Here is a 12,831-nt window from a genome sequence, read left to right on the forward strand (position 1 = left end):
AGCCAAAAACATCTTAATTTTGGCTCTAGACATTTTCATTTTGTTCCATTATTGCAGAAAAATGTCTATCTTTTGGTGCCACCGCCCATGTACCACCCAGGCCCTGCCCAAAACATGCCCCCTTGAAATTTGGATGAACAGTGCAGCAATATGTCTAAAATCAGGGTGTTGAAAATCGCAACTTGGATATTTCTGAGAGAAAAACGTGCTTCTGCCAACCTATGGTGCTTTTTTGGACATTTGTTTGTTTTGAACATGAGCCCCTAAACTATTAAATCTAATGCATACTCCTGAGATCTGAAAAAAAACTAATGTTGTGCAGTCCTAAAACAATTGCTAATAATAATAATGACAGTAAAAGTCAAATGCAGAAGTCATTACAGATTCTACTTCCTTCTGGAGCATCACAAGACAAGCAATGAGGGTTAGAGTAGATTGAACTTAATAGGACTAATATCTTCTCACAATCAAAACAACTTTTAGCATGTGCTAACTCAGAGATATGTATACAGTGAAGAATGATTTCCAATTTTATTATCCTATTGAAATTGTGTTAAACTGTGTAACCATGATACATGTGCTATATAAAGTATATGTGACCAAAAAAAACTGTTATTCCTTTCACATACATGGCTATGAAAAACCTCTCAAAACAGTGAGCTGTCACAATCATGGACCTGACTGATTTGGAATCTCAAAGCATGATCCTTACAGTTACAAATTGCAAAACATGTTACAAATTGCAAAAATTAAATCTCGTTATACAAGGAAAGTGCTATTTATATTTCCTCTTTTCTGTTTTCTTATTTTATATAATATTTTAATATTTCTTAGAAAAAAATTAAAAAGTTGACACCTTACTTTGGTCATTGCTGTTCTTTATGACCTATTTAAGCTATGATGAAGTTGAAGATGACAGTCCTGCTTATTTTTGAAGGAGAAGGGCACCCATCTTCTGACACAAATCGGGAGATGGGAGTCCTTCTCCTAAGGTCGCCCAAATCGGCATAATCAAAAGCCGATTTTGGGCGTCCTCAACTGCTTTCCGTCGTGGGGATGACCAAAGTTCAAGGGGGCGTGTCGGCAGTGTACCGAAGGCGGGGTGTAGTTAACAGATGGGCATTCTCGGCCAATAATGGAAAAAAGAAGGGCGTCCCTCATGAGCATTTGGACGACTTTACTTGGTCCCTTCTTTTTCACGGCCAAGCATCAAAAATGTGCCTGAACTGACCAGATGACCACTGGAGGGAATTGGGGATGACCTCCCCTGACTTCCCCAGTGGTCACTAACCACCTCCCACCGTGAAAAAAACAACTTTAAAAACTTTTGTCTTTTTTTTAGAGTATGCCCTTTGCTATGCCTCTGTCCCTGTGAGAAGGACATCCATGCCTTTGCTATGCCTCCAACACCCTCTTTATTTATTTATTTGGATTTTGGATCACAAGTAGCAGTAATGGGATTTGAACCTACCACCTCTGGATTACAAGACTAGTGCTCTAACCACTATGCCACTCCACCACTCCACTCCCTTGAAATTTGGCCATTCCTGTGGGGGGGGGGGGGGGGGGGTGGAAGTATGCAGGTCCCTGTGGGGGGGAGGTATGTGTGTGTCAGCGGAGGCAGAACGAAGGCGTGGACGTCTTTCTTTCAAACATTTTGGACGTCCTCAACTGCCCCCCCCCCACAGGGACAGCCAAATTTCAAGGGAGTGGAGTAGAATGGAGGAGTAGCGGAGTGGCCTAGTGGTTACAGCACTGGTGCTGCAATCTAGAGGTGGTTGGTTCAAATTCCACTGTTGCTACTTGTGATCCAAAATATAAATAAAGAGGGTGTCAGAGGCATAGCAAAGGCATGGATGTCCTTCTCCCAGAAACATCCACATTTTGGACGTTCCCCTCCTTAGGGAGGAAATCGTGTGCAAGTGAGCTAACATTGAGCAGCTCGTTTGCATGCAACTTCCTCACTTCCTCTCCTTAGGAAGGAAATCGTGTGCAAATGAGCTAACAGCAAGCAGCTCATTTGCATGCAACTTCCTTTATGCATGTCCGTTCCTTTCCGGATCAGGAAGGGCTTTTTCCATTCAGTTAGTGGGACCAGTGCACTACGAATGCTGGCTCCTCCCACAACCAAATGACTTGGATTTGGTCATTTCTGAGATGGGCATCCTTGCTTCCCATTATCGCCGAAAACCGGGGACGACCATCTCTAACATCGACCTAAATTTCATGATTTGGGCATCCCCGACCATATTATCGAAACAAAAGATGGACATCCATCTTGTTTTGATAATATGGGTTGCCCCGCTGCCCCGCCCCTTTACAGGGCCATCCTTAGAGATGGGCACCCCCGTTCGATTATCCCCCTCCATGTTATCTAGCATCTTATAGCCAAACACAATCCACGATTCCCATTTCACTCCTGATTGATATTGTTCATTCATTTTTTGTTTTTATGAGCATCTAAAAATATTCAGGGAAGACTTTAACTTACCTCTGTGTAGACAATGGCTGTCATCCAGAAACGTTTGCTAGGCCTCGGGACAGAAAGCATAGCCCAAAGGAAAATAAGGATGGGAAGCACAAGAGTAATCATTGAAGCTGAGATCATGTGATTAAGGATGATCACAAAGTAACAGACCATTTCTGATCGGGCAACCAATGTATTATACAGAGAATAAATGAGACGAAGGACACGAGGTTGACCTTTGTAGAATTTCTCAGAATCCTCCAGCTCTTCATCATGAAACATCCTGTAAATTAGCACAAGGTTTTATTATTGATATACACGTGCATTTTCAAAAAAAAGTGAAGACTTCACAGATAAGGTTAAGTTTTGGCTGTCTAGATTTAGGGTGCTTAGATGTGGGTGCCTAAACTTAGCTGGAAATCACTAGCAGGCTAAGTTTTCATATAGAAAACCCCACCTCAAAACCACTATGAAATCATGATTTCCCCTCTCATCACCCCATCCCATACCACCCCTGAATCTATTCTTCCTCACGATGCTCCTTCTGACCCATCAATCCTTTAAATCAATGCTTACAGTTTTGAAGGGTTCTCTCTTCTCTAGAAAGAGGGATGAAACAGCCCTCCTGCTGACACTATGGATCAAAGCTGAATGGTGCCTCCTAGCTGTGGTTCAGTAGGAAGCACCATTCAACTGTGAGCCTTAGCACCAGCAGGATTCATGTTCCTCTTTTTAGTGAATAGGGAACCTTCTAGAATTGTGACTGCTGATCCTATAATGGCCTATTAAGGGTAGGTGGCTTGGAGGTTTAGGGAGCTTCAGGCTTCATACCCCAAGGCTGTGGCTAGAGATCATAGCAGCTAGTTTGGTATGCAGGCCATGGCCATTCAGGAGTGAGTGGGCATCACTCCTGCCTGACTTCCTCCTAGACCACCAGGGACTTCGCCAGGTAATGACATGGCGACAAAGTCTGTCTCTGTCCCTGCCTTATCCCCTTGGGTTTTGTCTCCATCCCCACTCCATCCCACAGATTCTGTCTCCGTCCCTGTTACGTCCCCGCAGGCCCTGTCTCCATCCCTGCCCCATCCCCGCTGGCTGTGTCCTCATCTAAATATGGTTTTATATTTAAATCTTTTTATTAAAGTATAAAAAGGAACAATATGCTGTGCAACTGTTGTTTATAAATCACAAATAAAAAACAATAATAACAATGAGCAACTATAGTAAACCCCCTCCCCACCACCACCACCACCACACTCTATCCTTCCAGCCACAACAATAGCTGACTTCTACTACCCCAAGGAATCCTAATCCACCCTGTTAAAATGTCCAGGGGTACAAAATACAACCAGTTCTGTATGCCCTAGCGAGGGAGAAATATACCCTATAAAGCACTGTTAAGATTTTTTAATCTATGGATGAATAACTCATCAACATTTTCAGAATTCAGTCTAGCACTCCTGTGTTCCACAGTCCTTCCTGCAATAGAACATGCCTTCTTAGAATATGTGCTGGTAGCAGGAATGTGCAGGATCCCCCAATGCAAATTTTGCTAGTTGTGGCCAGCATGTTTTTCAAAAAAAAATCAAAAACCACCATCTGCATCACTCAAACATGAATAACAGCCTAGTTCATTAACAGGCTTCAAAGTAGAAACTGACATGGGGATAAAGTTTGTCCCCATCCCAATGGGCTCTGTCCTCATCCCCACTACCCATCCCTGTTAGATCTGTTCCCATCCTCGCCTCATCCCTGTGGGATCTGTCCCCTCCCCATCCCCAACCCTGCGGTTACCGTGGGTCCCCGTCCCCATGTAATTCTCTACCTGGAAGGTCTATGAAGCTGGGGGGGGGGGGGGGGGTTGCGGTAGCCTTCTATTTCCTTTGGGGGAAGTGGGAGGGGGATTGTGAGGGGGGATGCTTTGAGTATGAGGGGGTGGGAAGAGAGATCAAGTGGGGGGGGGGGGGGGGGGAAGCACTGACCTGCCATTTTTTAAATGCAGATCCTAGCTGAATATCGGCTGGGACCCGCATAAACTCCACTGGCTAACACCATTGAATTAGCCCTGGATATTCAGTGTGGTTGCCTGGACATAGCCCAGCACTGAATATCTGGGGCTAGTTCTCCCCGCAGCAATCAGCATTTTAAAAAACGCTGACGCTGTGGGGTGAATATTGACAGGTTAGTGAAATTTTAAAGATACATTCATGCACTAAGCACTAGTAAATTTTCAAAGAGGGCAATTTATGTGTGTAACACTCAAGGTTAGGAATATCAATCCTTTGAATATTGGGCTCTTAGTGGAATTTTCTGGTTGGTATTCAGCCTGCATCAGACAGCATTTAAAAAAAAACTCAAAAAACGCTGACCTCCACAGACAGAATTAGCCCCAGATATTCAGTACCAAGCCATGTCTGGGCACCAGCATTGATTATCCAGGGCTAATTCACATTATCCTGGCTGCCAGAGCTTACGTGGGTCCCTGCTAAATATTGACCGGGACCTGCATAAAAAATTATAGCCCAGATCCTAGTCCCCCACTATCCCATACCCACCTCCCTCCTTCTAGAATGGAAAAAATCCCCTGGCCCAATATCCCTCCCACTCACCCCTTGAATATACAGCAAGGTAGGCCCAGGGACTAAATTCAGCACATAGGAGAGGATTAGTTTTAAAAGCACTTAGTCCCCTGATGAAGCTTGATATAAGAGTGAAACAGAGAGCCCCGTTGGGTAAAAGCAAAGCTAAAAGACTTCTTGTTTGCTTTTTGCTATTGCACTGTATGTAGATATGAAATGATGAAGAATATATTGAAGTATTAAACAAGTTACACTGCAAGTTTTTGTATACATACTTATTAGAAATTACAAATTAATAAAATTGGAAATTTTGAGGTTTTTTGACCTACGATGAGCTGGCACTAAGACATTATACTTGCTGCCGAGCAAAGATATCTGAGGTCTTTTCCTCCATTCAAATTTAAACTCAAGGTTCATAATTTATAACTCACAGTGAGGGATATGAGAATTAGGATGTTTTTTCAGCTCTTCGTTTTGTTGATACAAGTGACCTTTGCTGAAACAGTGTCTGGAGTGTTTTGGAACAGTGTAAAATATAGACAGCAGATGTAAATTCTCAAAGCTGATATATTTCAATTATTAAACTGAAAATAAAATAATTTTTCTTACCTTTGTTGTTTGGTGATTTTATTTTTCTAATCATTTTGTTCCCTGTCTCTGGTTCTGATTCTTTCTGCCTTTGCTCTGAGCTTTGTTTCCAGGGCCTCCTCTCTATCACTATGGGTCCGATATTCAGACTACGGGAAGCAGCTTAAGTTCCATGATCGGTGCAGTTTCCAGATATTCAATTCCAGGCCATTTCTGGTGATAGGCATTAAATAGCCAGGGTTTTTTTGGCCAGCTGAAAACTGGTTAAGTGAATATTCAGCGCTGACCGGTTAAGTTTATAGTGGCCAAAGATAGGACTGCTATTTAGGAGGTCTGATTTGGTTACTAAACTTAGCTGACTGCTGTGTGCTAATCTGGAATATTCAGTTGAGATAACCGGCTATCTCCTGTTAAGTATTAGCGGTTAGCCAGCTAAATGCTATTTAACCAGCCAGGAGTCGTTCCTGGTCAGTTAAATAGCACTGAATATCAGCCAGTATTTCTTTTCTCTCCTCCTTTCTTCCTGCCCTATATCCATCTTTCAGGTTCAGCTTTCTTCCATTGTTCTTCCTTCTCAAATCTGTCTAGCTTTCATCTTTTCCCCCTCCCCTCTCCTCCGTGTGCACCATCTCCCCTCCTTGTGACTCTGGGCAAGTCATCTAACTCTCCATTGTCCCAGGTACAAATAAGTACCTGTATATAATATGTAAACCGCTTTGAATGTAGTTGGAAAAACCACAGAAAGGCGGTATATAAGTCCTATTCCCTTCCCTTCCCCTCTAAGTGCAATATCTCTTCTCTTCTCTCTTCTTTCCTCTCCCTTCCCCTCCCCTCCCTTCGCTTCCTTTCCATGGGCACCATCCCCTCTCTTCTCTCGCCCCTTCTCTTCCCCTCCATGGTTACCATTTCCTTTCTTTAGTTGTTCCATCCCCTATTTTGGGTTCTAGCACCTCTGCCTGCCTGCCTCTCCCCCCCTGCACTCTGGCATCTCTCACTATCCTCTCCCTCCCCACAGTCTGTAACTCCCTTGTTTCTCCTGCAGGTCCCGACATCTCTGCCTGCCTCTTCCCTCCCCTCCCCCCTGCACTCTGGTATTGCCTCTCCCCTTCCCTTCCCTTCATTCAGGCATCTGACTCTCCCCTCTCTCCAAACTTCTCTTTACAGTCAGCAGTGCTAAACACATTCTGCTTCCCTCTAGCCCAAAACCTCCCTTTGTAGCGTCCTGCCCACAGGAAACAGGAAGTTCTTTTAGAGGAGGTGGGACACTACAAAGGAAGGCTCTGGGCTAGAGAGAAGCAGTGTGTTGTGTGGCTGACTGTAAAAGCAAGTTTGGAGGGTTGCCAAGGTAACAGAGAGAAAGAATAAGATGCTAGAGAGCAGGAGATTTTCCCTTTCACTAAACTCATTTCTAACGGGGCCCCAAAATAGGGCTTTTTTCTTTTGCAGGTTCCACACTAATTATTCCATTAGTGTGTGAGACCTGCAAAATTATTAGCAAGGGAGCACCTAGCACCTTCCACCTTCTATTTAGGATGTTAAGTCTGCATTATCCAGCTAGCGCAAACTAGTACAAATGCAGTAACTGGATAACACTTCCACGCCCATTCCCTGCCCTTGACATGCCGCCTACTGAAAACAAAATCACAAAAAAATAGCATGCAGTAGTGTGTGCTGACAGGCAAAATACCGCAAAACACTTTAAAGTGTTTTCAGGTAAGCCTTTTTTCCCCATGTCAAGTACACATTAGCACTTAATGCAGTTTAGTAAAAGGGCCCCTAAACATTTAAATATATAAATTTGACTAGTAATATAAGGACAGCCTGGGGAAAACTTCACCAAATGAGTTTTTAAACCTAAACAAGTTTTCTCAGGTGCTTTCTTATTATGTACTTACTTATTCATCAGAAGCTCACTCGCAGTCAGCTCGTGCGTCAAAGGTGGCAATATTTCATCGTGTAGTTTGTCGGATCGACTGTCATCTGGGGTCAAAGCCATCAAATTGTCAGCAGAGTCATCCTGAGATCCATACGAAAGCTGCTCAAAGCTGACAGCTTTGCTGTACGAGGGTGGGACATCACCATCGGACGGATCAGAGTACAATGGGATATCGGCATCAGGAGTGTAGTCAGTGCCATCAGCTCCATCAGCGCCAGCAGCTCCATCATCTCCATCAGCTCCATCAGCACCATCAGTGTCCGCGTCATAATGTTCTTCCTCAACTTCTACTTCTGATGTTGGATCTCTTTTATCTTCCCTATGCTCGTCATCTGCTTCTTCAACTGTCTCTGTGGTTCCCTGACGAGAGTACACCATGGTGCACTGGGTGGGCTCACTACTGAGAGGGAGAAGAGGGAGAAAAGAAAAGAACAGCATGGATAAATACATTGAGATGAAAGAAAATATGTTGATTTTGATCACACAAATTTCGGGAAGAAGTGAATTCTCTACCTAGACCTACCAGCCTATCAGTATGGCTCCTTTGTAACTTAATACAATTACCGTATTCAAATTTGGCTTGCAGAAAAGGTTGAGGGAAATGACAAAGTAAAGTTAGGAGTTCAAGAGTTAAGGCTCTTTGAAATCTAGTTACCTCCCTCTTCTATAAATGCTGGTGCCAGGGTTGCTTAAAACCTCCTTTGAGAATGAAGCCTTCAGTGTAATGAACTTTATATGATAATAAAATCCTCAATTAAATACTTTTGATGGTGTTAGCTCAAGCTGTGCTTGGCAGTGGTCCGAAACCACTGTATACCTTTTGGAACAGTTTGACATAACTAGTAGGCATTTCTGCTTTACAAGAATGTGGGCCTGAGCTAACTGTGATTCTTGGCACATGTTAGTGTATCTGATACATTCTATTAATTGCAAAGCAGCTGCTATAGATAACGTTTGCCCATTTTCCAAAAGCACAGCACTGAACTGACAAATGCAATATGCATTACACATCCACAGTTTTTCATAAATATACTATAATGAACACACGGTAGAAATACTGCAAAAAGAGCCTATTATTCTGAACACACAGTAGAAACAGCGCTAAAAGAACCTATTCAGAACGTAGTTACAAATGTGTGTTAAGGGAATAATGCAGGATGTTTGCCATTTTTGGTGTGCCCACAGAAGTGACCCGAGTGGGTCTGGGAGCATCCATTTGGGCTTAGGCCCACCCAAAATTGTGGCACCCTTGTTAAGTTTGGTGGGGATCCCCAAACCCTGCCAGCTGAAAAGGGCCTCCTTCAGCAGCCAAATCACTCCTGTACTCTCTGCAGCTGGTGGTCAGAACACTCTCATACTCTCTGCAGCTATTGGCACTCTCTCTGGACAGCTTCTGTGCTGGACCTCGCTTGGAAGGGGGAGAGAGGGGGCCCGCTACAGTGGCAGTCCATACTTTTCTGTATACATCTACTGTAGGCCTCAGGTCTAGGCTAAGACAATCTGGATGTTATTAAGGGTATGTGGTATACAATACGTTAAATAATAATGCAAGTTAGTCTCCTCGGAAACTAGTTTTCCTACTTTGAGTTATTGCTCTATTTTCCTGTATTGGAATTCCAGATTTCTTGTCAACTTATTCACTTGTATTGGATTGGATTAAAATGTGATAAAAAAAAAATACATAAAACCTTGTGGATAGAGCCTTTCAATGAATCCTCCTGCCCCAAGCCATCAGTTTGGAATACCAAATCAGGAGACATGCAGGCCCATTTTAGAAAGAACAAAGAAATAAAAATTGAGACATCCAGGTCAGGACATATCAAATTCTGGTAGTATTTTAGAAAAGGATCTGGAAACATAGAGCCTTTTCTAAAATACATGTAGGAATGCATGTGTGGCAGGAGAAACCATTTAACATTTAAAACATCAACAGTGCCAACTTGGCAACATGCACATCTACATGTTGTAATTTCAGAATATAGACAAATATGTGACCCCCCCCCCCCCCCGAAAAACGCGTGTACTGCAGACAAGAGGTAGGAGGATTTTCTGGAGGTCACTATGGTAATAGGGATCGAGAAAGCTGGCCCTGTGGGTGGATATAGGGTGAGTCTGGCCTCTGGAGGTGGGGTAAAGAATAAATAAAAGGGTCTCTTGAAAAGTGGATCTGGGTCTTTGCTTTCCTTACCCCCACTGAGACCATGAGTACCGAGGGCACCTGAAGAATAGGTAGACTTCAGAGTGGTTGATTACTGGAAACCTCTGTCAGGAGGCAGAGGGAGTCTGAGCAGGGTCCCTGTCGAAGGGATTCATGAGAAGGAAGGAGTGCCTGGTGGAAAAAGACACCCCAAGTAGGAGGGACATGGGTACAGAGGAGCTGCGGTCCTGATAGGACTTGCCAGCCAGCCAGAGGATCCTTAATCTGAGATGGGACAGACATACTGTATAGTGGACATTACATGGATGTGACTTTGGTCTCTTATGCACTTAAACTGAAGAAATGAGAGTTGGTTTATGAACTGTTGTTGATTTGATGCTGATCCAATAAAAGGAAGTTTGATGTTACCTACTGAGACCGCTGGTTGTGATTTAAAAAGTGGCCTCTTGCATCCCCCAAGGTGGAAGTACCCTTTAGCCTACCGGAGATCTTCTTCGGCCCTGGCCTGCGCTCAGCTCAATCTGAGGTACAATCTATTTTGTGAATCCTAGTCCTGGGCTCCTAACCCAGGGATTTTAACAGGTGATCCTGACTGAGGGGTAAACCAGGGTTACATATAAGTGCCACCACACAGATGTGTATGTATGCCATTTTGGAAACCTAGATATCTAAGTTCAAAGGCCGCAATCATTGAGCACTATTGGCAAGAGGGAGGGATACACTGGGGGATTAAGGTCATGACCTCCTCTTCTAGAGCACTGCCCAAAACAAGCACTTTTACAAAACTATTGGGCTCATTTTCAAAAGAGGACGCACATCTTTCAACATAAATTGGAAGATGGGCGTCCTTCTCACAGGGTCGTCCAAATCGGTATAATCGAAAGTCAATTTTGGACATCCCCAACTGCTTTCTGTCGCAGGGACAGCCAAAGTTGAAGGGGGTGTATCGGAGGCGTAGTGAAAGTGGGACTTGGGCATGCCTAACACTAGGACGTCCTCGACCCATAATCGAAAGAAACAAGGGCGTCCCTGACGAACACTTGGACGACTTTACCTGGTCGTGTTTTTCTTATGACCAAGGCACAAAAAGGTGCCCGAAATGACCAGATGACCACTGGAGAGAATCGGGGATGACCTCCCCTTACTCCCCAGTGCTCACTAACCCCCTCCCACCCTCAAAAATCATCTTTGATTGCCAGCCTCAGATGTCATACTCAGGTCCATCGCAACAGTATGCAGGTCCCTGGAGCAGTTTTAGTGGGTGCAGTGCATTTCAGGCAGGCGGACCCAGGCCCATCCTCCCCTACCTGTTACGTTTGTGGAGGAAACGGCGAGCCCTCCAAAACCCACCACAAACCCACTGTACCCACATCTAGGTGCCCCCCCTTCACCCGTAAGGGCTATGGTAGTGGTGTACAGTTGTGTGTAGTGGGTTTTAGGGGGGTTTGGGGGGCTCAGCACACAAAATAAGGGAGCTATGTACCTGGGAGCAATTTATGAAGTCCACTGCAGTGCCTCCTAGGGTGCCCGGTTGGTGTCCTGGCATGTCATGGGGACCAGTGCACTAAAAATTCTGGCTTCTCCCACGACCAAATGGCTTGCATTTGGTCGTTTCTGAGATGGATGTCCTTGGTTTCAATTATCGCCGAAAATCAGAAATGTCCAAGTCTAGGGACGATCATCTCTAAGGACAACCAAATTTCAGGATTTGGGCGTCCCTGACCGTATTATCAAAACGAAAGATAGACGTCCATCTTGTTTCGAAAATATGGGTTTCTCCATGCCTGGATTGGCATGTTTTGCGAGGACGTCCTCATCAAAACTTGGACGTCCCTTTCGAAAATACCCCTCCACATGTATAATCTCATAGAAAATAGGGGAATATACATGTAGTTTTTGGTGACCCGAAACCCCACCCAAACCATGTCTCCTTGTCATATGCACATATTGCAGATTTAGAGGTGTAAATATCAGTTTTCTAAAATTAAAATTTATTTGATGTGCACGTAAATGCTGGTATTTTCCCATCTAAACCATTCACCAAATCACCCAACTCCATGGCCGGAAGTCAGTACCCATCGTTTCTGTGTATCAACTCCTGGGTAGTGAAGAACTTGAACATATTAATCCAAAGGGGCCTCTAGCAGATGAGGAACTCTGTTGAGGAGGTCTTTTCTTCTTTCTCATCTTTAAGCAGTCTTCCACTTAGAGGACTTCCAAAAAGGCACAGCCCTTTGGTCACACCCCTTCAGTCATGCTTACTGCAGTCTCCTTTGTTTTTAATCTTATTGGAGTGCTGAGACAGGACCTGCTACTGCTAGGAAGGCATCTGCACTTGTGAGTATTTACCTCCCAGAAAACGGTCTTAAAACTTCGAGTTGAAGGAGATGTGGGTTAAACTGATAATTTCTGCGTCTATTTAAAATTATGTATTTTTTAGATAGTCAGTTCAAGCCTTAGGAGCCAGATCTATGGATGAGAGCACCCCCAATCATTTTGAAAAGTTGGCTCCTATGGTTCAAGCACTGCTTAGCTGTAAAAACTTTCTGTTCACTCTTTCCCACTCACCCCAGGCTCAATCTTTGATGTACAGGCTGTTAAGCCAATTACTTGGATAGAAGGGAAATTTTTCAACTGAAGACTTAAATTGGGCATTTCTAGGTCCTTGCAGATCATCTTGAAGCAAACATAAAATAAATAGCACACAATATAATATCTCAGAAACCAGAGTGCAGTAGGCCACAAATAGGACAAAGAAGGAGGCTCTAAGTATAAGGAAAGAAGACCCTTAGTGGTAGGGACACTATTTTGTAGATGGCGCTGGCAGGGCAGGAGAATCTGGTAATTGTTCTTGTTCTTGGACCACCAGATACAATGCATTTGGGCCATCAATGATGAAGGGGGACTTAGAGAGTGGGGGGTTACTCTGGGGGAGGGGGAAATCATGGTCAGGGTGGGGTGATGATCCAGTGGGGGGGGGAATGTGATTGAGGGAGTGGGGGTGTTTATACATTGTGTGTATGGGGGGGGGGGGAGAGGGTGTAGGAGGTCATTATCCAGTTTATCTTGATGATAGATGCTGAATCCTTGCACTTACTTATGG

General features: G+C 44.1%; 1 protein-coding gene across 1 annotated transcript in view; it reads right to left on the bottom strand.

Annotated features, from left to right (window-relative positions):
* PIEZO2 (piezo type mechanosensitive ion channel component 2) overlaps positions 1 to 12,831 on the bottom strand; it is a 556,315-nt gene that overhangs the window by 93,230 nt on the left and 450,254 nt on the right. The window contains exons 38-39 of the mRNA XM_030186524.1: positions 7,530 to 7,970; positions 2,492 to 2,750 (exon numbers count right to left, since the gene is read on the bottom strand). Coding sequence (XP_030042384.1) covers positions 2,492 to 2,750; positions 7,530 to 7,970 — 700 coding nt within the window. The remainder of the gene's footprint in view (positions 1 to 2,491; positions 2,751 to 7,529; positions 7,971 to 12,831) is intronic.

The sequence above is a fragment of the Microcaecilia unicolor genome, chromosome 1, assembly GCF_901765095.1.
Source record: "Microcaecilia unicolor chromosome 1, aMicUni1.1, whole genome shotgun sequence".
Classification (NCBI taxonomy): domain Eukaryota; kingdom Metazoa; phylum Chordata; class Amphibia; order Gymnophiona; family Siphonopidae; genus Microcaecilia; species Microcaecilia unicolor.